Source organism: Lepidochelys kempii, chromosome 7 (assembly GCF_965140265.1).
Source record: "Lepidochelys kempii isolate rLepKem1 chromosome 7, rLepKem1.hap2, whole genome shotgun sequence".
NCBI classification, from domain to species: Eukaryota; Metazoa; Chordata; order Testudines; family Cheloniidae; genus Lepidochelys; species Lepidochelys kempii.
The window spans coordinates 60,841,856-60,867,587 of NC_133262.1; the positions used below are offsets into that span (position 1 = coordinate 60,841,856).

General features: G+C 52.3%; 1 protein-coding gene across 1 annotated transcript; it reads left to right on the forward strand.

The window, feature by feature from the left end:
- Nucleotides 1-9,653: 9,653 nt before the first annotated feature.
- On the forward strand, nucleotides 9,654-14,751 carry LOC140915182 (maestro heat-like repeat family member 5). Its single transcript, XM_073354758.1, has 4 exons — nucleotides 9,654-9,736; nucleotides 13,520-13,625; nucleotides 13,836-13,931; nucleotides 14,632-14,751. The coding sequence occupies exons 2-4, from the start codon at nucleotides 13,524-13,526 to the stop codon at nucleotides 14,749-14,751; spliced, it is 318 nt and encodes a 105-aa protein (XP_073210859.1). The 5' UTR covers nucleotides 9,654-9,736; nucleotides 13,520-13,523.
- The last annotated feature ends 10,981 nt before the right edge of the window (nucleotides 14,752-25,732 follow it).

Below are 25,732 nucleotides of genomic sequence, written 5' to 3' on the forward strand. Positions count from 1 at the left end.
GGTCTAGCAATTTTTCAGATGCTCAGCCCAATCGGCCAGGTCCTGCTTCCACGTGCTGCCTCACTTTCCCCCTCTCTGAAGTGGGGATAATCCTAACTGACAGTTAGACAGTGTTTGATCCTCAGGTGTTGCTTCCCAAATCCCTGCCCTCCTTTCCCAACACCAGCCTCTCCCCCATTTCCCCAAACTTCCATGTCTATGTTGGTGTCTGTCTCATTCCCCCCAACTCCAAGTTCTCATACACAGTCGCCTTCCAGCAAGCTGAAGCTGCCCCTGGCTCTGGAGCTGGAATCGCATGTCCTGAGAGCTTCCCTTGCCTGGTGTATTCACCATGGGCATGAGAAAGGACAACACCCATATGCAGGTAGAACATCATCCTCCACCTCTGTCCCAGCAGCAGGATGGCCTCTGCTCCCTGCTCCCTCGGACAGCAGGAACTACTGAGAGGTGGGGTTGGCAGAGCGTGAGAACGGCCCATGAGGTTAAGAAATGGAGTGGGGGAGAGCCTCTTCCCTCCATGGGACATTACGTTGTCCCTCCGTGGGCAGTCCTTTCTTTCTGCAGGCTGTGCTTTTGTTCCTGGATTCTTCTGGCCCAGAAGCCCAGCTCCCATTCCCAGCAGCTTGGCTGTTCCATGCCCTGCTGTGCACCAGACCCTCTGCAGAGAGCTGCTTTGGGCACGGACTGCAGAGCCAGCTGTCATCCTGGTAGGTGTAGCTCCAGGTTCCATAACCCTGACCCATAGTCTCCTTCTGCTGGCAGGCTCTGAGCAAGACCTGCCCAGAGAACATGGATGATGAGCTGTAGATCCTGCTAACAGAAGCCCCCAGCACAGACAAACTCCAACACATCTTGGAGGTGAGCAGAATGGGGAGGGGCAGCAGAGGTTTTACCTTAGCCCTGGGGACTCCTAGAAAGAAGAGACTGGAAAATCCATGTATCCTTCCAAGTATGTATTTGTGATATAAACTCACTGGGTGACTGTGGGGTTAACTCACTTCCCCCTTATGGCATAAGTCTTCTCCACTATCAAATCTACCTTGGGTACAAAGGGCATAAGCCCTGACAATCACCTTCACCTGTGGCTGTCAGTCCGGTTGGTTTAGGCTCCAGGACCAATCTGCCCCATCACCTAAACTGCCCTGTCTTTCCCTCCTAGGGCCTTGTCCTAAGTGCTCAGCCTGGCCCCTTCCTGGATCGTCCCTGACCTTTAAAGGATTCTCCAAGCCCCTCCCATGCCTGCTCCTCTTGGCGTCTCTCTACTGGCTGAGCACAGGCTGCCCTTATATCTCTCAGCAGGCCTGGGTCCTAGGCGCATGCTGCTTCTTGTCACATGACCCCCACACGTATTCTCTTCAGCCTAGGGAGCTGCATAACCTGGTCTAGGTGCAGTTGAGCTCCAACCCCTTTCCTGGCCATCTCACCCTGGGACAGGTTGAAACTGGAGACCTGTGGGCTAACAGTAACTGTTTGCTCTCGAAGGTGCTGAACACACAATGGAAGAGGAAATCCTTTGGCCTGGATTTAAATTATTCCAACTGAAAGTGAATGAGAGAAAATAGGTCCAGAATTATCTTCCTAGCAGCAGAAAATTTATAGGTTGACAGATGTTAAGGTCAGAAAGGACCATTATGTGCATCTAATCACCCTTCCTGTATAACTCAGGCCCTAGAATGTCACCAAGGGGTTCCTTCAGACAACCATAACATGTGACTGAGCCAGAACATGTCTTTTGGAACAACATCCGCAGGCATTAGAGCCAGTTGGCGAACAAACTCTTTCTTCTGCAGTGACGTGACGTTAAGGGACATGGAGGCAAAGACATGGAGGCTGTGACTAAAGTTAGAGCAGCGAGGCAAGAAAAACTAGGGCTAGGTACCAAGACTGGCTATCAGAAGACCTGCCGTTTTCTATTCCTGGCTTTGGGACCATGAGCGAGTCTCTTCACAGCTGGGTGCCTCGGATTCCCCAACTGTCAAATAGAGTGAATCCAGGTTTTCTTCTCCCCCCGCCCCTATTTTACAGGGTGGGGAACTGAGACACAGTTGGGACCTGTCTACACTACAGGTCTGTAGTGCATTTCTAAGCTGCTGACCCCCACATTGTTGTCCATAGGCTCTGAACAAACAGCTCCTAAATGTGTGTTTGTTCTGTGTTTATCTCCTATGTACTAGCAGCGCTAGACAGCCTTTTCTCACTGTGCAGTTGGGAGCAGGTCCTGCATACTAAGGGTCTGAAGAAGCTCTCAAGGACAAAATTATTTAAAAAAATTAATCAGTGAATTGGGAGAAAACATACAATCACTGCTCATAAGATTGGTGGGCGACAAAATACTGGCAGAGTGGTAATTACTGATGAGGAGAGGGCAGTGATGCAGAGCAATCTGGCTCATTCAAAGAAAACAAGTTTGACCAGAGCCAAATGCAAGGTCCTATACCTAGCAACAAGGCCTGCTGGCCACACCTACGGAATGGGGAAGTGTATCCAGGAAAGCAGTAACACTGAAAAGGATTTAGGGGCCATAGTGGAGAAGCCACTCAACATAAACTCCTAGTGTGATGCTGTGGTGAACAGAGCTAGAGCCATCATTAGACATAGGAGCAGAGCTGTGAGTAGGATAGGGAGCTGACACAGCATCAGTGAGGCTGATACTGGAATACTGCATCCAGTTTTGGTGTCTTCATTTGAAAAAGATGTTGAGAAATTGGAGCTGGGGCAGCAAAGAGCCACCAAATGTTCTGAGGGCTGGAGAAAAATGCCTTCTAGGGAGCGATTTGAAAGAGCTCAACCTGTTTAGCTGATCAAAAGCAGATTGAAAGGTGACCTCGTTGAAGTGCCTTAATGGAGAGAAACTATTGGGTATTAAAGGACTCTTTAATCTAGCAGAGAAAGGCACAACAAGACCCAATGGCTGGAAGGTGAAAAGAGACAGATTCATATCACAAATAAGGCACAAATATTCAACAGCGAGGATGATTCACCACAGGAACAAGCTACCAAGGGAAGTGGTGGATTCTCCATCTCTTGATATCATTTAATGAAGACTAGATGCCTTTCTGGAATGTGTTTGCCCCAACAGTAGCTATTGTGGTATACAGGAGGCTTGTGATATGCAGGGGGTCAGATTAGATGCTCTAATGGTCTCTTCTGGCCATAAAGTGTACTAATTTCTGAAAAACTGAGTGTAGCATTGGGAGCAGCCTCTGATGTTTTACTGTCTAGCCAGCTTGCTTCCTAGAATGAACACTCATTGAGTGGGGTGATCCAGAGGGAGTAGCTCAAACCTCCAAAGTGTCTAGCCAGCGGCAGGACATTAGCATTGCAGGGGAGGGGTGGGTGTGGCAGTAACATCACAAAGCCTTTTGCAGGACCTCAGCCTATTGGTCAAAGGTGGTGGGGAGCTGGTGACCTCACAGAGAGATAGTGACCTCAGCCGGCAGGACAGGGGCGTGGGGCCAGGGAAACCTCAGAGACCCCTGTGGCTTTTGCTTCAGCAAGTCTCCTTCTCAAGGTCTGTCTTTGAGGACTGAGAGAGTATTTGTGTTCACATATGTGAGCACGAGGAGGAACCTCTTTCGAGTTTTCTCCTTTCCTTTGACTGATTTTACTAGAAAACAGACGTCCCTGTTTAGAAGGTAAGAGCCTCCGAGAGGTTTGGAACCTGTTCAGTCTGATCCATCTGGTGCCAGCTGAATGCTAGGCATGGAAAACATTAGCTTAAGGTGGCAGAATTTTATTCGCCACCTAGGATTTTGTCCCTTAGAATCACTGGGGACATTAGGGTTTGTCCTTTGTGTTTTACCTTTTCCTCCATCCTTCCCTCCTTTCTCTTCATCTCTTATTACTTTTGTCCTTTCCCCTGTTCCCCTCCCACCACCAGGAGGTGGGGGTGTGTGTGTGTCGCGGGGAGGGGGTAGGGGCTCTGCAGCTCCCATTGTGGAAGGTCCACCCAAAAATGTGGGGATGATATAGTGTTCAGACAGTGATCCCCACTGGCGACCTGGGCCATCCTTTGGGCTCTCTGGTTAGAACCCTCAGCCTCTCACCCCGCAGTCTCTACTCTGATTGGCTGAGCAGGGGGTTATTTACCGGGAGGAGACTCAGGTCCTTGTTGTTCTCTTTTAAGACCAAGTAAATAAGTCATAACCAGTCATATATTTGATGAATTTTGTTGCTTCTCTGCATTAATTGTCTCTGAGCAGTTCATGATTCTCTCTAACATTCCAGTTCTCCTAAAATACTAGCTGAATAATTGCTATGAACTGCTGTTGGTCTGGAGCTCATTTGAGAGCACTTTATTCAGGTCATTCAATGTATGAAATTCAAGATGCGACGGTTAGTTTGAAAGTCGGGGCTCTGGGGTCCTATTCCCAACTCTGCCACTGACTGGCTGTGTGACTTAAGACAAGTCAATTCTCCTTTCTCAGCCTTAGCTTCTCCCTCTTTCAAGTAGGGATTGCAATCCACTCCTACCTATCTCACAGTGGGTGGAGGATGGGGATCCATTGAAGAGAGTCACTAGGAGCTGTGCATAATATGAGGTGTCCTATCACGTTTACTCAGATCAGACTATGACATAATAGAAGAGCTGAAATATTCTATTTTATTATTTTGAAATTAAGAGCAGCAACTACTTAGCTCAGGCTGAAGCAACTTATCTAGTTTTTGAGATCTAAGTGTCTCCTCTTTGTGTGCGATGAGACAATTTAACACACTGTGCCAAACAGGAGATGCTTTTGTTTTGCAACAAAATATTTTTGCAAAGAATTTTCATCCCACTTGTTATGATTTCAAGAAACCAACTGGTTTAGTCTGAATGGGATTTTCTGACAGAAACGGTTTCAATGAAATTTTCCCAGAATCTCGATTCCTGGGCTCTATCCCTGGCTCTGGGGGGGTTGTCTGTTAGAACAGGAGTCAGGACTGGTGGCTTCTCTTTCTGGCTCTGCCACCGCCTTGCTGTGTAGGCCCTTGGGTAGGTCACTTCCTTTCTCTGGGAACAGGGACAATTCTCAAACTCTGGGCAGTCGTGAGCCTGGGTGAGATAAGGGGCGTTAAAACCCTTTGTGAAAGAGAAAGGGGAGTTTCACGGTGTTGAGCACCAAGGAATTCTAAACTTTGCTAAAATGTCTAGTCTGCAGAAACAAGAAATGGTCGGGCCAAATTTTAATAGTGTTTTTTAAAGCTCATTCAGGAAAGAATTTTCTGTAGTATCTGGCTGGTGAAGCTTGCCCATGTGCTCAGGGTTTAGCTTATTGCCATATTTGGGGTCGGGAAGGAATTTTCCTCCAGGGCAGATTGGAAGAGGCCCTGGAGGTTTTTCGCCTTCCTCTGTAGCATGGGGCACGGGTCACTTGCTGGAGGATTCTCTGCTCCTTGAAGTCTTTAAACCACGATTTGAGGACTTCAATAGCTCAGACATAGGTGAGAGGTTTTTCGCAGGAGTGGGTGGGTGATTCATAGATTCATAGAAGGTTAGGATTGGAAGGGACCTTAGGAGGTCATCTAGTCCAACCCCCTGCTTGAAGCAGGACCAATCCCCAATTTTTGCCCCAGATCCCTAAATGGCCCCCTCAAGGATTGAACTCACAACCCTGGGTTTAGCAGGCCAATGGTCAAACCACTGAGCTATCCTGACCTGCATTGTGCAGGAGGTCAGACTAGATGATCATAATGGTTCCTTCTGATCTTAGTATCTATGAATCTATGCGAGTCCCACTCTTTTAGGTACCTGGGGTTCTTTGCCATTTTGCCACTTTTGTGGCCGTAACAAACCAGGTGCTGTGCCCCAGTTCTTTTTCGGGAATCTCGGACGAGAACATCTTCCCATCCATTAACAAGACAGGACCTATCTTTAAAGGGGGAACAAAGAGAACCCTAGGACTTACAGACTAGCTAGCCTCACTTCCATGCCTGGAAAGATACTGGAACACATTATCAAACAATCAGTTTTTCAGTACCCACAGGATAATTTGGTTCTTAGGACTAGTGAGCATGGATTTGTCAAGAACAAATCATTCCAAACCAATCTGATTTCCTTCTTTGACAGGGTTACAGGCCTAGCGGAGGTGGGTAAACAGTAGATGTGATCTATCTTGGTGTTAATAAGGCTTTTGACAGAGTTCCATAGGACATTCTCACAAGCAAATTAGGGAAGTGTGGTCTAGATGCAATTAGTATAATGTGGGTGCACAGCTGGTTGAAAGCCCGTACTCCAAGAGTCCTGTTCCATGTTTGGCTGCCCAACTGAGAGGGTGTACCTAGTGGGTTCAGCAGGGATCAGTTCAGGGTCCAGTACTATTCAATATTTTCATTAGTGATTTGGAAAATGGAGTGGAGAGTATGCTTCTAAAATTTGCAGATGACACCAAGCACTTTGGAGCACAGGACTGGACTTCAGCATGCCCTTAACAAATTGGAGAATTGGTCTTCTTGAGTCAAACTCTATGGCTGGGCCCCTCTCTATAGACTGGGCTGAAGTGAAACCCCAGAGCCAAACACTCCTTCTCCTGGACAGTGCACTCCAACCTTTAATGGTCAGATGCTGCTTAGCACTGTCAGAGCAGCTTTTGCTGGGGGAATCTCCCAGCACTTTCCAGTAGTGGGAAAGTATTAAATCCCCATTTGACTGCTGGGGACACAGCCATAGAGGGGAGAGCAACTTGCCCAAAGTCCCACAGGTCAATAGGAAAACCAGCAATGGAACCCAGGAGTCCTGACTCCCAATCCCCTGGTCCAGTCACTACAGCAGAGCACACTCCCTCTCAAAGGCAGGGGGGACTGGACACGAGGGCCTGGTAGTAATTGCCAGCTGTGGGAGGGAGTGTGCAGCAGTGGCTAGTGAAGGGGCCTGGAAATAAGGACTGCTGGGTCCATCTATGGCTCTGACACTTGGCATGACACTGAGCCAGTAGCTTAGAATCATAGAATCATAGAATATCAGGGTTGGAAGGGACTCCAGAAGGTCATCTAGTCCAACCCCCTGCTCGAAGCAGGACCAATTCCCAGTTAAATCATCCCAGCCAGGGCTTTGTCAAGCCTGACCTTAAAAACCTCTAAGGAAGGAGATTCTACCACCTCCCTAGGTAACGCATTCCAGTGTTTCACCACCCTCATAGTGAAAAAGTTTTTCCTAATATCCAATCTAAACCTCCCCCACTGCAACTTGAGACCATTACTCCTCGTTCTGTCATCTGCTACCATTGAGAACAGTCTAGAGCCATCCTCTCTGGAACCCCCTTTCAGGTAGTTGAAAGCAGCTATCAAATCCCCCCTCATTCTTCTCTTCTGCAGACTAAACAATCCCAGCTCCCTCAGCCTCTCCTCATAAGTCATGTGTTCTAGACCCCTAATCATTTTTGTTGCCCTTCGCTGGACTCTCTCCAATTTATCCACATCCTTCTTGTAGTGTGGGGCCCAAAACTGGACACAGTACTCCAGATGAGGCCTCACCAATGTCAAATAGAGGGGAACGATCACGTCCCTCGATCTGCTCGCTATGCCCCTACTTATACATCCCAAAATGCCATTGGCCTTCTTGGCAACAAGGGCACACTGCTGACTCATATCCAGCTTCTCATCCACTGTCACCCCTAGGTCCTTTTCTGCAGAACGGCTGCCTATTCTGTAGCGGTGCATTGGATTCTTCCGTCCTAAGTGCAGGACCCTGCACTTATCCTTATTGAACCTCATCAGATTTCTTTTGGCTCAATCCTCCAATTTGTCTACGTCCTTCTGTATCCTATCCCTCCCCTCCAGCGTATCTACCATTCCTCCCAGTTTAGTATCATCCGCAAATTTGCTGAGAGTGCAATCTACACCATCCTCCAGATCATTTATGAAGATATTGAACAAAACCGGCCGCAGGACCAACCCCTGGGGCACTCCACTTGACACCGGCTGCCAACTAGACATGGAGCCATTGATCACTACCCGTTGAGCCCGACAATCTAGCCAGCTTTCTACCCACCTTATAGTGCATTCATCCAGCCCATACTTCCTTAACTTGCTGACAAGAATACTGTGGGAGACGGTGTCAAAAGCTTTACTAAAGTCAAGAAACAATACATCCACTGCTTTCCCTTCATCCACAGAACCAGTAATCTCATCATAAAAGGCGATTAGATTAGTCAGGCATTAGCTTCCCCTCCCCAGGCCTGTTTCTCACCTGTAGGGTTGGGGCCGCAGTCCCTACAGCCCAGGGGGGTTGGGAGGCTCCAGGAAGGTGTATAAAGTGGCAGGATGTCAGGAGTTGGGAGGCGCTGTCACCCCCACACTAGGGCAGTGTTCTGCACCCCCTGCTGCTAGCTGAGTTTCTCCATCCCTTGGGAATAAGACAGACAGTTGTTTTCACAGCTAGTCGATCGCTTAGTGTCATCACCCTGCCTGCTGGCTGGGCAGGGTAACTCCTCAGGCCACCACCCTCTCCAGCCTGCCTTGGGCTTGGAGAGTGAGGAGGAGGGCAAGAGACAGCTGGCGACCCTGAACATCTGGCATCCATTGCTCCATCACCTAGCGTAAGTGAGTGGCATTAGGGTTCCTCTGTGGCATCCCCTGTCTGTCTGGGGAGAGGCAGAAAGAGGGGGAGAGAATCTCTTCCCAAGGAGATTGGATTTGCAAACCGCTCCCAGGAGCCCCTCGCTCTCAGACCGGGGAGGGGCTTCTCCAGAGCAGTCTCTGGTATGTTTGGAAAGGGCCCAGCACTGAGGCTCCTAGCCCTTCCCTTGTGGGAGACTGTTCCCCAGGCTGAGAGTCTCTCAGCTGGGCCAGACCCTGTGAGCTGCTGAGCATGGAAATCAGCGGGCAAGGAGGGGGCCCTGGGCTTGCTCTGCCTAGGGACTCTGACATGGGGAATGGTTTCCCAGGAGAAGTACTGACTCCTGGGTTCTGTTCCTTCTCTAGCCTGTAGGGGAGTGTGGCCTGGGATGGCAGGAGGGAGCTGCTTGTCCAAAGTGACCAATGGTCTTTGGGACTGACCCCAGTGCTCGAAAAGGAGGAGACTCTTCGGGTATTGCAGCACCAGGGATGACGAGGGGGAAAGTTGGGAGCCAATCATACAATGAACTCCTGCCAGTGTGTGTAGATTGCACTCCCTGCACCCCTGTGGGGGGGAGGAGGAGCTGCTCTGGCTGGGGTAGGGATAGGGAGGGACCAGAAAGGCTGGTTAGTGAGAGGCTGCCTTGACCCGAGACTCACGCCTGCTCCCCGCTTGGTTCCAGGATGGCCAGGCTCCTGAGGATGTTCAGGAAGAAGGCTCTGCAGGTGGCCCCAGAGCCTGAGGGAAGCAGCTGCCATCTTATCCAGGAGCAGAGCTGTCCCTCCATCCCTGCTGGCGGGGAAGGAGCTCCCAACCGGGCCAGGAGGTGGAAGTGCCCAGCCTTATAGCAAAGGAAACCCGCTCTCGGCGCAGGCGCCAAGGTGGGAGAGGCACTGGCCAGGCCAAAATGGAGCTGGCCCAGGATGCGGCTGGGCAGGAAGGACCCAGCCCAGGAGAGAAGCCGGGAAGGGTGGCTCTGGGGCTTGTTGTGTGGGAAGCACCGGCCCCAGGAGCCCAGCCCTGATTCCCAGCAGGAGGCATCGCCCTGCCCGGTCACCGAAGACCTTCCAGCCTCCCCAGGGCTGGAGGTGGATGATCCCTGTCCCAGCACCAGCAGCTCGGCCCGATCCCCGTGGGACAGCAGCAGCACCTGGGACTCGGACAGCAGGAAGGCCAATGGGCGCAGCTGCTTTGTTCCAGGTGAGGAGCCAGGCTGGGCTCAGGGAGGGGTGAGGAGGGGGCTGTGAACACCCTGGGGCCAGGCCCTCGATCAGTGCTGTGGGGGTGGGTCCCCAGCCCAGGTGTCTGGCCTGAGCCACATGAACCCCACTGACACTAGATGCTGCCACTTTGGTCCTTGATGCTCCAGTTGAGGGGAGAGGGGGGCAGGTACCTCCGAGGGAGTCCAGGCCAGTGGGGGGGGGCAGGCGTCTCCTTGCTATGGGCTCCTGAAGGAGTTGGGGGCTGAAGGCATCATTGAGAGGGGGGAGTGTGGGGCCCGATCTGCCCTGGGTCCTGGAGGTGGGAAGGGGGCACGTTGCCCCACCATGCCACTGTCCTTCCCCAGAGTGTCCCCATCTCTCCCTGGTGCAGGGACGCCCAGGGACTCGGAGGAGGAGGAATGGGGGGGACGTGGCAACAGAGGAGGCTGTTCTCAAGAACATCCAAGAGCAGCTCCAGGGCCGAGAAAAGTTACAAATGTTCCCCAACTGTGCTGGAATCGAGATTGTCCTGCTCCTTCCCAGCACCCTGACCCACTGCAGAGGGTCTTGTCTCTGATGATCCACCAGCCCTAATGGGGACCTTTCTCCTCCATGATCTGGGACCCCCAAGATGGGGGAGTTTGTCACACACCAGCCGGGGTCTCCTTCCCCCACAGGCACTGTCCCAGTTCCTCACCCTGCTTGTGTAGGAGTCATGGGTGATTTGGACAATGGGCGGGTCCCCACAATCCCCCATTCAAGCCTGAGTCCTGCAGCTGGTGTGGGTGGGGCAGGGAGGTCCCTGGCTAACTGGCTGTCTCTCCCCTAGCCCCACTCCTGGTGGGTGTAGAATGAGGCCCAGCAGCTCAGGTTCCTGCACGCCATCCACCCCACGTGTCTTGCTGCACAGCAGAGGGCAGGACACATTGGAGCCGCACTGCTGCAAGGCGGATGTGGTGGAGAGGATTGTGGTGAGCGAGACAGGGTGCCCAGCAGCTGGAGGGAGGACAGAGACAGGGGAGGGGCAGGGGTCTCCCTGGGCCAATGGATGGGGGATGGCTGGTGCTGGAGGGGAAGCTGAGGACAGGGATGATTGGGGAGAAGAGACAGGAGAAATTCTGAGATTGGTCACTAGTGGGCAAGAATCGGAGGAGCGGGAGGCAGGTGGGGGGATCCTGCTGGCTGGCTGTGTAATCTCCTCACTGGGAAGTAAAAAGAAAAGGAGTACTTGTGGCACCTTAGAGACAAACCAATTTATTTGAGCATAAGCTTTTGTGAGCTACAGCTCACTTCATTGGATGCATACTGTGGAAAGTACATAAGATCTTTTTATACACACAAACCATGAAAAAATGGGTGTTTACCACTACAAAAGGTTTTCTCTCCCCCCCACCCCACTCTCCTGCTGGTAATAGCTTATCTAAAGTGATCACTCTCCTTACATTGTGTATGATAATCAAGTTGGGCCATTTCCAGCACAAATCCAGGGTTTAACAAGAACGTCTGGGGGGATAGGAAAAAACAAGGGGAAATAGGTTGCCTTGCATAATGACTTAGCCACTCCCAGTCTCTATTCAAGTCTAAGTTAATTGTATCCAATTTGCAAATGAATTCCAATTCAGCAGTCTCTCGCTGGAGTCTGGATTTGAAGTTTTTCTGTTGTAATATCGCAACTTTCATGTCTGTAATCGCGTGACCAGAGTATGACCCCACAGTATGCCAACATTTTTATGGCTGACTTAGAACAACGCTTCCTCAGCTCTCGTCCCCTAATGCCCCTACTCTACTTGCGCTATATTGATGTCATCTTCATCATCTGGACTTAGGGAAAAGAAGCACTTGAGGAATTCCACCATGATTTCAACAATTTCCATCCCACCATCAACCTCAGCCTGGTCCAGTCCACACAAGAGATCCACTTCCTGGACACTACAGTGCTAATAAATAATGGTCACATAAACACCACCCTATACTGGAAACCTACTGACCGCTATTCCTACCTACATGCTTCCAGCTTTCACCCTGACCACACCACACGATCCATTGTCTACAGCCAAGCTCTGCGATACAACCGTATTTGCTCCAACCCCTCAGACAGAGACAAACACCTACAAGATCTCTATCAAGCATTCTTACAACTACAATACCCACCTGTGGAAGTGAAGAAACAGATTGATAGAGCCAGAAGTCACCTACTACAGGACAGGCCTAACAAAGAAAATAACAGAACGCCACTAGCCGTCACCTTCAGCCCCCAACTAAAACCCCTCCAATGCATTATTAAGGATCTACAACCTATCCTGAAGGATGACCCAACACTCTCACAAATCTTGGGAGACAGGCCAGTCCTTGCCTACAGACAGTCCCCCAACCTGAAGCAAATACTCACCAGCAACCACATACCACACAACAGAACCACTAACCCAGGAACCTATCCTTGCAACAAAGCCCGTTGCCAACTGTGCCCACATATCTATTCAGGGGACACCATCACAGGGCCTAATAACATCAGCCACACTATCAGAGGCTCGTTCACCTGCACATCCACCAATGTGATATATGCCATCATGTGCCAGCAATGCCCCTCTGCCATGTACATTGGTCAAACTGGACAGTCCCTACGTAAAAGAATAAATGGACACAAATCAGATGTCAAGGATTATAACGTTCATAAACCAGTCGGAGAACACTTCAATCTCTCTGGTCACGTGATTACAGACATGAAAGTTGCAATATTACAATAGAGAAACTTCAAATCCAGACTCCAGTGAGAGACTGTTGAATTGGAATTCATTTGCAAATTGGATTCAATTAACTTAGGCTTGAATAGAGACTGGGAGTGGCTAAGTCATTATGCAAGGTAACCTATTTCCCCTTGTTTTTTCCTACTCCCCCCCCCCCCCAGACGTTCTTGTTAAACCCTGGATTTGTGCTGGAAATGGCCCAACTTGATTATCATACACATTGTAAGGAGAGTGATCACTTTAGATAAGCTATTACCAGCAGGAGAGTGGGGTGGGGGGAGAGAACCTTTTGTAGTGGTAAACACCCATTTTTTCATGGTTTGTGTGTATAAAAAGATCTTATGTACTTTCCACAGTATGCATCCGATGAAGTGAGCTGTAGCTCACGAAAGCTTATGCTCAAATAAATTGGTTAGTCTCTAAGGTGCCACAAGTACTCCTTTTCTTTTTGCGAATACAGACTAACATAGCTGTTACTCTGAAACCTGTCACTGGGAAGTGAGGCCCAAAGCTCTCATGCTCCTTTGTCTCCTTTGGAGCTCATTGAGGAGCTTCCTGATAACTCTCCACCCGGCACCATCCTCGCTAACTCCCTGATTGCTGTGGGCAACCTCAGGTACTGAGACCCTCCCGCCCGGTTCCCCTAACCCCGGTGCTGCTCAGGCCCAGGACTGGGAGTCACTGCCCCTCCCACTCCCAGGTCACCTCCCAAGGGTGGCTCCTCTGGCAGAGGTCGCAGGAAGGTTCACTCTCTTCTAGCTGGGCTGTTCTTTTCACCCCAGTAACATTGCAATGGCTTTGGGGAGAGGCTCACTCCCAGGATCAAATACAGGAGGGGCAGCAGGGTCTAGGGAACAGGCACTATTGCTGCCCTGCCACTGTCTGGAAAACTTTGGCCTTGCCATTCCCTGGCTCGGGGCCTCAGTTTCCATTCTCGCCAGCCTGCGCCTATTTCCCTGTGATTTCGCATCCATGTTGGTGCCAGTCCCACCCCCGCACTGCACAGTCTAATACCGGCTCCTCTCTATTATTGCCAGCACCATGACACCTGCTCTGGAGCCAGAGCTGGAAACCCACCTCCTTCGAGCTGCCCTGCATGCCGTCTTCACCCTGGGAATGGAGAAGGACACCACCCAAGTCCAGGTAGATCATGCTAAAGTCATGGATTGAAGAGCCAGCTGTCATCCTGCCATGACTCCTTGCTAATTGCCTGCAGTGGGATGTGAATGAGAGAGGCCAGGATATGTGTTCGGGGGTCTCACCAGTGCTTCCCAGAGACCCCTCTTCCCATCCTGTGGCAGGTGTAGCCCAAGTTTCCCTAACTGTGACCCATGGCTCTCCCTTGCTGTGCAGGATCTGCATAGGGTCTTGCCAGATCTTCTGGATTCCATGCTGGGGAACCTGCTGGCAGAGTCCCCAGACACCGACAGGCTCCACTACATCTTGGAGGTGAGGCCGATGAGAGGACTGGGGGCAATTTTACCTGAACTCTTAGATCCATTTTCCGGTCTGTCCTCCTAGCTGGGCCCCCAGTGGGCCGTCCTTGGTCAGGGCAGTCAGTGCAATGCAGAGTCAGGCCCTTCCTCCTTGAAGGACAGAGGAAGGAGCTGAGACTTCAAGCCAGAGCAATGCCTGGGTCTGTTGAGCACTAACCACAGGGCCCCTGGCTGGCTTGGGGAGTGAGAGTCTGAACCCCTCCTGTGAGATCCAGAAGATGGTCCTCAGAGAAGAGTCACAGGCTCCTTCCTAGAGAAACAGGAGGACCCCAGAGAATCGGCCCTTCTCTCCGACAGGCCCTGAGATTCCTGAGGGGATTGTGCTCACACTCAATCCCTTCACCCAACCAAGGACTTGAGAGCCAGGGGGAGGGGTCTCTCTCCTTCCTGGTGAGCTGTTCAGGAAACAGGAGTTCAGGGAGGACGGGACCAGCCCGACACCGAACATTGTTCCAATCTAGAGAGACAATGACAAGTTGTGAGGTGCAGAATACAAGCATTGTCCTGGGGGCAACAATCCTCCTTCTAAAGCTCTCCGGTCAGTGAATTAAATATTCCACCCTGCTCACACACCCCTGGGTATGGGGGGGCGGCTCTCATTTGCCAACACGTGCACCTGCCCATTGATCCCGAGATGCCTCCTTTCTCCACAGCACATTAACTACTGGATCATGTCCAGGGTGTCGCAGGAGAGAGCCAGGGCCATTAGGAGCAGCACGGCCCTGCTCAGATTCACCATCACCCTCCCTGAGTTTGATGTAAGTGTCCTCTGACCCCAGCTTCCTGACTCCAGGCGTAGGTGGGCTTGTTCCAGCTGGCTGTAGGATCTGCTGCTGCAGGGGCTGTGGGTTAGGAGTGTTCCTCTTGGGTAGGCAGAGTCAGAGCAGAGAATGAGCTTGGCTTGAGTCAAGTTCTTCCTGTCCTGGTTAAGTGGTGACTCTGGGCTTTTAAGGGGACCATGCTCCAGGTTCATGCCTCCCTGTCATCCTGGAGCAGCTGTGGAAGCAAGTCCTCAAGGAGGGCCCTGCCCACATCCCTGTGCTCCAGGCTCCCTTGGGGGCAGAGGAAATTAAGGGTCTTGCTCTAGCTCCTATTCTCTAGTACAGTGATCCCCAATGCGGTGCCCGTGGGTGCCATGGTGCCACCGGCGGCATTTCAGCGGCAGGGTGTCTGGTACAGAAAGGTTGGGGACCACTGCTCTGGCATCTCCTGCAGAGGGGCTGAGGGAAAGGAGTCCTGGCCCAGCGGGCGACTGGGAGCTGACAGGAAAATGCTGATGGAGTCCCCTCTCCCTCTCCCTTCCATTAGAACTCAGCAGAATTCCCCAGGATGGGTCACCATGTGGCACAGCTGGCTCTGTTCATCAGTGACCCAGACAAGGACATCAGCCAGCAGGCCAGGGAGGGGGTTTACCGGCTCTACCAGCTGCTGCTACACCAGAGGGGTAAGGAACCCAGCTGGGAAATGGCACCCGAGAGACGAGTGAGACTGGGACTCCAGCCAATTTCTCTCAGACTGACCCCAGCTGGAGGATGAGTCTCTCTCTATCTCTTTCTCTGTTCTACACCACTCCCTGCAATTCTGTTGGGCCAGGCACGCAGTGAGGACTCTGCCCACTGTGCAGCCACCAATGGGATTGGAAGGACACAAGCACTGCAACCAGAATGACAAGTGTGTGTGTGTGTGTGTGTGTGTGTCTCTCTCTCCCAAGGCTGACCATCCATGAGGCCGAAGACCTGTGGTGTTGGGACTGGCACCAGGACAGTAGGCTCCTGGGCTACAGGAACACAGCCAGGGTGGGGGAGGTAAGGACACTCTGCGAGGGCATGAGACAACTCAGGGAGTGGGGGTGGCTGAGTCCCCTGCAACGGCTGCCTCCTGGGGCCACTAGATGGAGATGCCGTTCTAGCCCCAGGATTAGGCACCTGGCTCTGGGCAATCTGCTAATGCCTCGCATCTTGTTGGTTTTAGGTTTTTGGAAATTTCTTCAGAGGGGCAGAGAAGATTCTTCGTCCGCACGGCAGTCCTGGCCATCCATGACCCCCTGCTGCATGTCAACCAAGCTGGGCTGCTCCTCGCCTGCTCCCTCCTGGGGGAAGCCCAGCAGCTGACGGGGGACACAGTAAGCAGCTGCATTATACTCATGAGGGCCCAGGCCTCGTTCCCATCCTATTGCCATTCGCTGGCCTGGCAGCAAGGAGCCTGATGGGGAATGAGAGTGAAAGCAGGTGCTACTGGGAAGGGAGATGGATTCACCTCCATGAGCAGGAGGGAACCAGCTTGTCCCCGGAGCAGCTCCAACCCTGCTCTTTAGCAAGGCTAATTAATGACAAGCATTACTTCATCACGGACTTATGTTCTTAGGACATGGTGCTGTCGCTCTTGGGAAAGGCAGAAAAGTCCCCTAAGTGCCCTCTGCGAGTCTCTACTGTCCCACAGGGCCGCACCCAGTTCACAGTGGCCTAGCGTCCGTGTCACCCGAGCCACCACCCAGAGTTGCTCCCATCACTGGCAGCCTGGGAGGCCAAGGACTGACTGGTGATGGTGACTGACCAGACAGGGCTGAGGCACATGGCGGGGGAAGCTTGTCCTGCTGCTGACAGGGCTGGACCCACTCTTGAGAGAACGGGAGGATTCAGTCAGCAGGGGCTGCTGATCTGCCCCATTCACCAGGGCTGCCATCTTGCGGCTTCAGCGTTAGTGGCTGGGATGACTTGGGGAAAGGTCTCAACCTCCAAGCATCCCACTTCACTGCTGCCAGAATCCCTCCTGCCCCCCATGCTAGAACCCCATCCCTGCCCAACCTGGGTGGGGGTGGAGAAGAGGGTTCTGAGAATTTGAGCTGTGGATTGGAGGTGGAACAGCTGTCAGGGGCACTGAAGGGGAGGTGTTCACCCTACAAGGAGGGGGGTTGGCACTGGAGGTCACTAGAAAGGACAACACAACTCCATTCTGGGGGTCAGGAGGATGAATCCATCCCTCAGAGGTGGGCAGGTGCTGGGTGGAAATGCTACTGCTTCCAGGTGCCCTTAATCCCCCCTGATTCCTCGGGGGCGTCCGAGTCTCTGATAGGTTCTCGTTCCCTTGCAGCAGGAGGACATCTCAGCCAAAGTGATGCGCCAGCTGTGCATCATCTGGCATTTGCGCCAGGTGCCTGAGGCACTGCAGGGGCTCTGCCTCTGAGGCCACCAGCAACTCCCGCTCCCTGCTGCAGGTACTGCTCTGGCTCCCTGTAAATGGGGAGCTAGTGGAAGGGGAAATGGAGCCCCCTGGCACTCACAAAAACTCTCTCCCCCCTCTGTGGAGCAGGGTCCTTCCCTCTGCCCCCCAAATTCCTTCATCTAGGGCAGGAGCTCTTTCCCTCACACGCATTTCCCTCCCCTGTTTCCTTGGTCTACCTCCATCCCATTCCCCCTGCTCCCAGGCAGAGCTCTCCCTGCCCCATATGGTGCAGAAGGGCCATTGTGTCAGGGCCACAGTCCTTAGCCCCACTGAAGCTCGGAAAGCTCCACTTTTGAGGAGGTGGGATGGGACAGGCTCAGGCCTAGCTTCACCTCCTGCCCTTTATTCTCCCCTTGGCTTTTCTACGGGGTCTCTGGGTGTGAAATGAATAGGAGCCTCCTTCCCAGCTTCTCTTCCAGGCCCTGGGATCTGTCACAGCCTCCCAGACAGGCACAGGCTGCAGCTGAGCCACCTCCGGGAGCAGTGGGGACAGGCCACCTCGTCCCATCAAAGCAAGCAATTCTGGGTCTCCAAGAGGCTTAGATGGAAGACTCCACTCCCCCATGGAGGTAAGAGCCATTTTGTCCTTGGGGCACGTGGGTCTCTTGGGAGAGAAATGGGATCCCCGATGCATAGCCTGGCTGGGAGCTTCCCTGTCCCTGGCTCCTAGCTCTGGCACAGAGACGTCTCCATCACCCTGGTTTTGTCCCTAGAAAGGGGCTCCCCAGAGACGTCCTCTAACCTGGACTCCTGAGAGCATTTCCGGTAGAAGGCCCCACCCCCTCAGGCATGAAGAGAGCATCAGGTAGTCTCATTCACGTGGCATCTCCGGTCTCCAGCTCCACTTCCCGCAGCAAGGCAAACTAACCCATCAGCTCCCAGAATCCCAACTCTTTGACCTCCTTCTGCTCAGCTGTGGGGTTTCTCCAGTCCCCTCACCACACCTGTCAGCCTCTGAATGATGAAAGGCCTGAATGTCAGTGTCACCAGAACAAGCAAGCTCCAGTTCCAGGCAGTGGGGCCTGTGGGTACTCAGCCCCTCTGGAAACCAGGTCTGACATGGGGAGCAAGGATCCCAGCCCAGTAACAGTAGGAGTGGACAGAGCAGGCCTGTAACAGGGTGCTTTCCCCTGGGCTGCACAGCCTGTGGCTTAGCCTAGCTGATTACAGAATGAGCCCTAACTGAGAGGCATCATGTACCTCCCCCTAAAGAGCCAGCTCAGAGCAGCAAGGAAAGCCTAGAGGGGAACTTGAGAAAGAGAGGTAGGAAGTGCCCAGGGAAAACTGCAGCAAACAGAAAGGAGCAGACCTAGCTGTTGGGTACGGGGCCCTGGGCTGCTACCAGTATCAGGGTGGGACTGGGTTCCCCTACTGGCCCCAAAGAAGGGGGAATACACGAACCCGGAGAGTGTTACCAAGCCCAGCAACGGGGCTGCAGGCTGAGCAAGAGCCCCAGCGATGGCAGAAGGACTTTCTTTCTTTGGAAAGATCTTTTTGGACTTTTAGTGTGAGACAAGCTGGGCCCCAAAAGGGTGGACTAAAGGTGGTGACCTGGCCAGAGGGCTGAGTTACCAGGCAGAGAAACTGCCATGGTGCTGGAGCGACCATCGATGGGAACACTAGCCCAGCGAGAGAGCTCTGATGCCAGGCCTGGCCGCCAGGCGGGCACGTAACGATGAGTAATTTGTTTATGATGGGCATAGTCAGGAGGATTGACTTCCCCTTGTGATCTGTGAGGGCTGATGGAAGTCTTGGTTGCTGAGGGAAGGTCTGTCCTCCCAAGCGGGTGTATCGAGGGACCGGTTTCCCTGACGGAAAAGGTTTTGGCGTATGCAGTGGTAGTAGCAAAAAGGCTACAGAAGAAGCTAAAGGCTTCAGAACTGGCTCTGCAAACAGCTGTGAAGGAGAATGAGTGGCTGCAGGAAGAGCGCTGGGATTCTGTAGCAGAGAAGGATGGCCTCTTAATTCTGGTGAGCGAGCTGGCAGTGGAGCTGGAGACACTGTGCGCGCAGGCTGTACACGTGCGCAGCCGGTGACAGTGATGAGATGACAAGGGATGAAGCTTGGACAAGAATAGAACTTGCCCCCCTTCTAAGGAGGAGGGTTTATAACAGGGGGGCTTGGCCTGTGGGCTATACAGCCTGGAGCTAGGCCAAATGGATTACAGAGTGAGCTCCGCCTGAGGAGAAAACCAGGGAAAACCACAGCAAAGTTACAGAAGCAGGCCTAGCTGTTCGGTACAGGGCCTTGGGGCAGAACCTAGAATCCAAGGTAGGACTGGTTCTCCCATGGCCTCTAAGGAAGGGGACGTACAAGGCCATAGAAAGGGCTACCAAGGCCAACAAGGGCAGGCCGAGCCAAAGTCAGGATTAGGAAGAGCCCCCAAAGGCTCAGAAGACCGTGTTTCTGTTAAAGACATTTTTGGACTTTCAGTTTGGGATGAACGCCACCCAGGAAGGAGTGGACTAAAAGATGGTCACCTGGCTAAAGGGCTGAGTTCCCAGCCAAAAAACTGCCAGAGTGCCCTAGTGACTATCGGCGAGGGTGCTAGCCCAGCAAGAAAGCTGACACGAGGCCTTCCCAGAAAGGGGCACCTATCGGTGAGTGAACTCTGTTACAAGCCTGCTTCCATTATGGAAACAGCCTAGTATTGGAGAGTGGTGGGGACGGCTTATGGGAGAGGATGGCTGGAGGGGTCATATAGGAGGGGCAGCAGGGTCCAGAGAGCAGGGAATGGGTTGTACTGCAGCCCTGCCACTGAGTGGTAACGTGATCCTGGCCAGGTCACTCTCCCACCTGGTGCCTCACTTTCTCTATCTTTGAAATGGGGATCGTCCTGACCCACATTAAGAAAGTGTTTGATCTGCTGCTCTTGCTTCCCAAATCCCTGCCCTCCTTGCCTCACATAGGCCTCTGCCCTGTTCCTCAAACTTCCATGCCCACGTTAGTGCCTGTGTCGCTCCCCAACTGCAAGGTCGCGTGTACAGTCTCCTGCCAGCAAACTGAAGCCGCCCCTAGATCCAGAACAGGAATTGCAGTTCCTGTGCACTGCCCTGAATGGAGTATAGAGCATGGGCATGGGGAAGGCCAACACTCACATCCAGGTAGATCATCAACCTACTCCTCTGTCCCAGGAGCAGGAAGGCCTCTGGTTCTTGCTCTCTTTAGTAGCTGGAGCTGCTGAGTTGGGGTTGCGGTGGGCAGAGATGGGAACAGGCCATAGGATTCATCAAGTGTAAGGGGGAGACTCCCCCTCTGTGGGGAATCCCTTCCTGGCAGATGCTGTGCTTTGGTTCCTGGACTCTGCCAGGAAGCCCAGCTCCCATCCCTAGCAGCTTGGCTGTTCCCTATTCTGCTGTGCACCAGGCCCTCTGCAGAGAACTGCTCTGGGCAAGGTCTGCAGACACAGCTGTCATCCTGGCAGGTGTAGCCCCAGGTTCCATCACCCTGACCCATGGTCTCTCTCCGCTGATAGGCTCTGAAGAAGGCCTGCCCAGAGACATGGATGTCATGCTGAAGAGCTTGCTGACGGCAAACTCCAGCACATCTTGGAGGTGATCATTATGGGCAGGGGCAGGAGGAATTTTATTGTAAAGACTGGAAATGAGAGACTGGATGATCCACGTTTCCATTGTGTCCTGCTACCTGAGAGCCACTGGGCTACCCGTGGTCAGGGCAGTCAGTGCAGAGCCGTGTTGGGGCCCTTCCTCCTTCAGGGACAGAGGGAAGGTGCTAGTGCTCGACAACAGGGCTCTGCCTGGTTCTGTTGAGCGCTAACTCCAAGGCCCCAGGCAGGCTTGCGGAGTGAGAGCATCAGACCCCGTGAGGTCCAAGAGAAGGCCCTCAGAGAAAAGCACTGGCTCCTTTCTAGGAAGCTGCTGAGATTCTCAAGGAGGGATTCATCCCTTCTCTCCCATGGACACAGAGGATTGTAAGGAGCAGGGTGTTGTCCTTTGTCCAACAGAGACCTGTCCTAGGTCTCACCCACAAACCTGGGAACTTGACGGGGTCCTACCCCAGCACTTGCCCTGTACACACTCGTCTCCCCTCCCCTCTTGCCTATTTAGCTATGGCTCTATGAACATGAAACAAACAGGAACTTCTTCTCCATCTCTAAGCCAAACTGGTTTATCAAGTCTGACCCCTCAACACGTTTTAGGGGGCGTATTTCCAGTACACGTACAGAACTCATTATACCCCACTCAGACCTACATCACACAAGAATATTCATGACCAGAGTGTTGTCTGCTTTCCAAAAATAAGAATGTCCATAATGGGTCAGACCCAAGGTCCATCTAGCCCCTTATCCTGTCTTCCAACAGTGGCCAATGCCAGGTGCTCCAGAGGAAATGAACAGAACAGGTAATGATCAAGTGGTCCATCCCCAGTCACCCATTCCCAGCTTCTGTCAAGCAGAGGCTAGGGATAGCATTCTTACCCACCCTGGCCAAGGGCCACTGATGGACCTATCCTCTGTTCTCCCCCTGGGGTGACAGAACCCTGATTGTCACATCTGTCTTCCAGGCTCTATCCCAGTCTCTCACACAGATGTATCCTGTAACCAGCCCAGCTTAGGGAGCAGTGGAGACAGGTGATCTCATCCTCTCAAACCAAGGAATGTGGGTTTCATTGAGGCTCAGATGGAAGGTCCCATGCATCTCCTGGAGGTAAGAACCATTCACTCTTCCTGCCACTTGTGGCTCTTACAACAAACTGGGGGCTCCTGCTACATATCCTGGTTGGGAGATTTCCCTATCCTTGGATCCCAGCCCTGGTACCTATTTCTCATCATGACCTATTTCTCATCATGATAGCCTCATTTTATTCTCAGAGGATGTGTCCAGGATCCTGGATAATGTTTTCTGCAGGAGGTTTGAGCGGGGAGAGATCACTTACTGTCACGACCCAGGGGTCTTCAACCCAGGTCTGTAGGGTTCATGGGAGCAGCCACACTCCAACCCTCCACCTGGAAGCCTGCTGAACATTGCTTACCTAGGACCCATGAAATTCAGCCCCAGTTTGAGGCTCCACTCCTGAGGTCCTATTGGAGGAGTCCCAGAGAAGCTAATCGGCCCCCTGGCCCTGCTTTAGGCAGCAACAGGAACAGGAAGCTGACTGAATACCGGGGCTGCTCCCTGTTCTGGACCGTGTGCTGCCTGTTCCTGCTGATGATTCCCTGGCTTGATTTCCTGGCATCTGATTTGTGGTTGTGATCGCAAGATTGTCTTTTGCTTCTGATCTTCCAGTCTCCTGACCCAGCTGGCTCTTGACTCCTGTCATGTGAGTGTGGACTCTGGCTCTGACCAGTAGGTCTGGCTGCCCTTGACCAGCCATGACATTGACTTTCATACAATTTCTCCAATGCCCTTTTTTTTGCTCTCCAGCAAGATACAGCAGTACCTTGGCTCCTAAAGTCTAATTGCCTGCTATTCAAGGGCTGAGGAGCAGTGCTTGTATTTCCCCCACCCCAGCTGCTTTTCCTATGGGAGTCTCCCTAGAGCAGAGGAGAAATCTGCTCTTCTCTTAGGATCAGTCACAGCAGTTATTCCACCCACCCTGGGATCAGGGACCACTTTTGAAGCCCTTAGCATGTGGGGTAGATGGGGGCAGAGGCTGAGGCTCCAGCAGTTTCCCCCGGAGGACACCACCCAGTCTTTCTATGGTCTGACTAGGGCTCACCATCCATCCTGGAACTGAACACCAGATGGGAGGTGATAGATTGTCCTTGGTGGGCCATGTTCTTGTGTGTGATGGAGCTGTGTGCCAGAGAGGACCAGGAGCAGATGCACCACACATGGCCAGGAATGGGCTAAACAGCCTGTAATGCTAGATGAGTACAACCATGGCCACATACAGACACCATGGGCATCCATGGGGACTGAATCTGGCCCTTTGCTACCAAGAGCACAACTCACTCCAACTTGAGTCATTATGGTAGTGACCCCTGACAGCCCCTCTGAGGGGGGTAAGTATTAGCTGGGGCACAGGGATGGAAAGTAATTGGCTGCGAGGTCAGACACAACATCACTGACAGAGGCAGGACTGAAGCACTGTGCTGATACCAGTCCAGCTCCAACCACTAGATTCCACCCACTTCCAAAGCCAGAGACCCCAGGAGCCCTGACTCTGACAGTTAGGCCTTAAATGACCAGACCAAATTCCCTCCCACTCAAGAAGCCATAGAAGGGAGCCATGTGTGGTGCATCATAGCTAATGATGAATACAGCGGGCTTTGTCGTGCGTGGTGAAGGGTTTAAAATGGGTCTCTTTACTATCACACTAAACTTTAAAATAGCTGGGTATGGTGAAAGGGCAGGTCTATAAAGGTAAGAGATCACTCTTGAAGTCTGAGATTCTGTTGCTATTGCATGCTTCTACCAGCTGATCTCAACCCAACAAATCTTGTCCTCTTTTTCTGGACCAGCCACCAGAAATACATACATGCACAATATATGTGGCCAAGGAAATACAGAGGCATGGGGGTCACTTGCAGAGTTGTCTGTTAATGCGACCCTTGTGGGGGAGCACGGCAGGGTACTGTGCACTAGGCAGGAGACATGTCTCCAAGCCTGCACATCCTGAGGATCCAGAGACCTCTCTCCAGATCCCAGAGTCCTAAGGAGCCAGATGGAATCTGGCCTCTCTCCCCTCACCTCAGCAGTCCAGAAGAAGCTGTTTGCAGACCTGTCACATGTTCTCTCCTGCCACACTCACCTGTTGGTGACTAATGCAGTCACAGAGTCCAGTCTGGGTGTCCTGTATTCCTCTGGGCTGTGAGAAGCAGGAGGACTTAAGCTGCAATGGAGCCTCCTGTGCATGGGCTGAGTGGGCAACCTCTCTATTGCCCTATCTGGCTTCCAGCAGCCGGGGGCTGAAGAGGAGGTGAAGGACTTACCACAACACACTGCCTCTACCTATGCAGCAGCTCTAACATCACCGGTCCCTGTACCCACTCCAGCTCCTCACAGAGCAGCAGCCCAGCAATGCATGCCCAGATCACTGGCTGTAGCATATCGCCCCGGCTTAAGTCGCTTTGTAGCACTAACCTTAATTCCAAGTAGCTTGTAAAATATTGCGAAGAGTTAGTGGGTGCTGGACACTTGATGAGCTCAAACGCAATCCGGTGATTTCAGTTTGGGCTGGACCAGTACAAATGTTTTGAGCCTCAGGCATGTGCCAAACAATGTTGTAAGAACTAGGAAACTTCACTCCAGACGTCTTCTTGGTAATCCCTTGACCAAATAACTCCAATGTTGCACCATTAACTCTGCCTTGAACCGAGATGAGCTACAGCAATTTTCTAGATAATCTGTGTCAGCTTGCAGATTTTAGAGCACTAAGGAAATTTAGCTATTAATAAGCTCATCTCAGCTTTAGCCACAGTGCTTTTGCTGCCCGATTGTAATGGCACTGAACTGGGCCTTAGGTGATGGATCCTTTGGCCACCTCAGCTGGGCTGTACGACCAGTTCAGTGCTGTCCAAGGCAGGCTGCTGCCTTGTCAGCCTGCAACACTTCCCATTGGAGGAATGCACCAGCCAGAGGAGTGAAGAGCGTAGTAGGGATGTGCTTGCAGTGACCAGTCCCTCCGAAGGCCCAGCAGGAATCTGCCCATGACCGCATGGTTGAAAGACTGTATCTTTCCTCATAACCCTATGGACGGACTAGTTTCATTGGCTCTGACGAGGGGTTGGTGAGTACAAATCCATCACACTCATCACAGATCATGCAGCGGAGGGCAGAGTGGGGCCTCTCCTCCTTCCAGCTTATTGCCATCTCCTGGCTGAGTTGGCATGAGAGATGCAACATTATTAATTATTATTATTATTGGAGACACGGTGGGTGAGGTAATATCTTTTCCTGGGCCAACTTCTGTTGGTGGAAGAGACAAGCTTTTGAGCTTACACAGAGCTCTTCTTCATATTATTATTTATTATTATTATAATCTGTATTATCATGCAGAGCTCTGAGTCATGGACCAAGGCCCCATGTGCTGCACAAACACAGCACCAAAACCAGCCCTGCCCCAAGGAGCTGAAATCAAAGTGCCCCGAGACTGGATCACTGTTGGTACGTAAGTATACAGAGGGCTCCAAGACATGGCTCCTCCGAAGAGCTTGTGTAACACACACACACACCTCCTCAGTGTGGTGTTCTGTCCCATCTAGTGGCACTACGACCACTTAGAGAGAGAGATTAATGAGTTTGCTCTACGACCTTACCTAACAGCCAGATGCCTTTTACTTATGCAGTAGAGGCTCCTGCATCTAGCTCCAGAAGTCCCAGGTTCAATCCCGCCCGCTGATGACCGGGGTCTGTCAGTGTTACACTTGGACTCCAAATGCCTAGCTCCCTCCTTGCTTTCTCAACCACAGCTCCACTCTGAGCAAAGTCTCCATTGCGCCGTCTGTCATGGTGATGCCCAGCGCCCTTCCCTGAGCTGATGCAGGGAAGTGCACAAGCAGTTCAAACTCTTCCCACCTCGGCAGGGCTCAGCTAAACCCCCAAAGCTCTCCTCTCCAGGCCTGCGAGG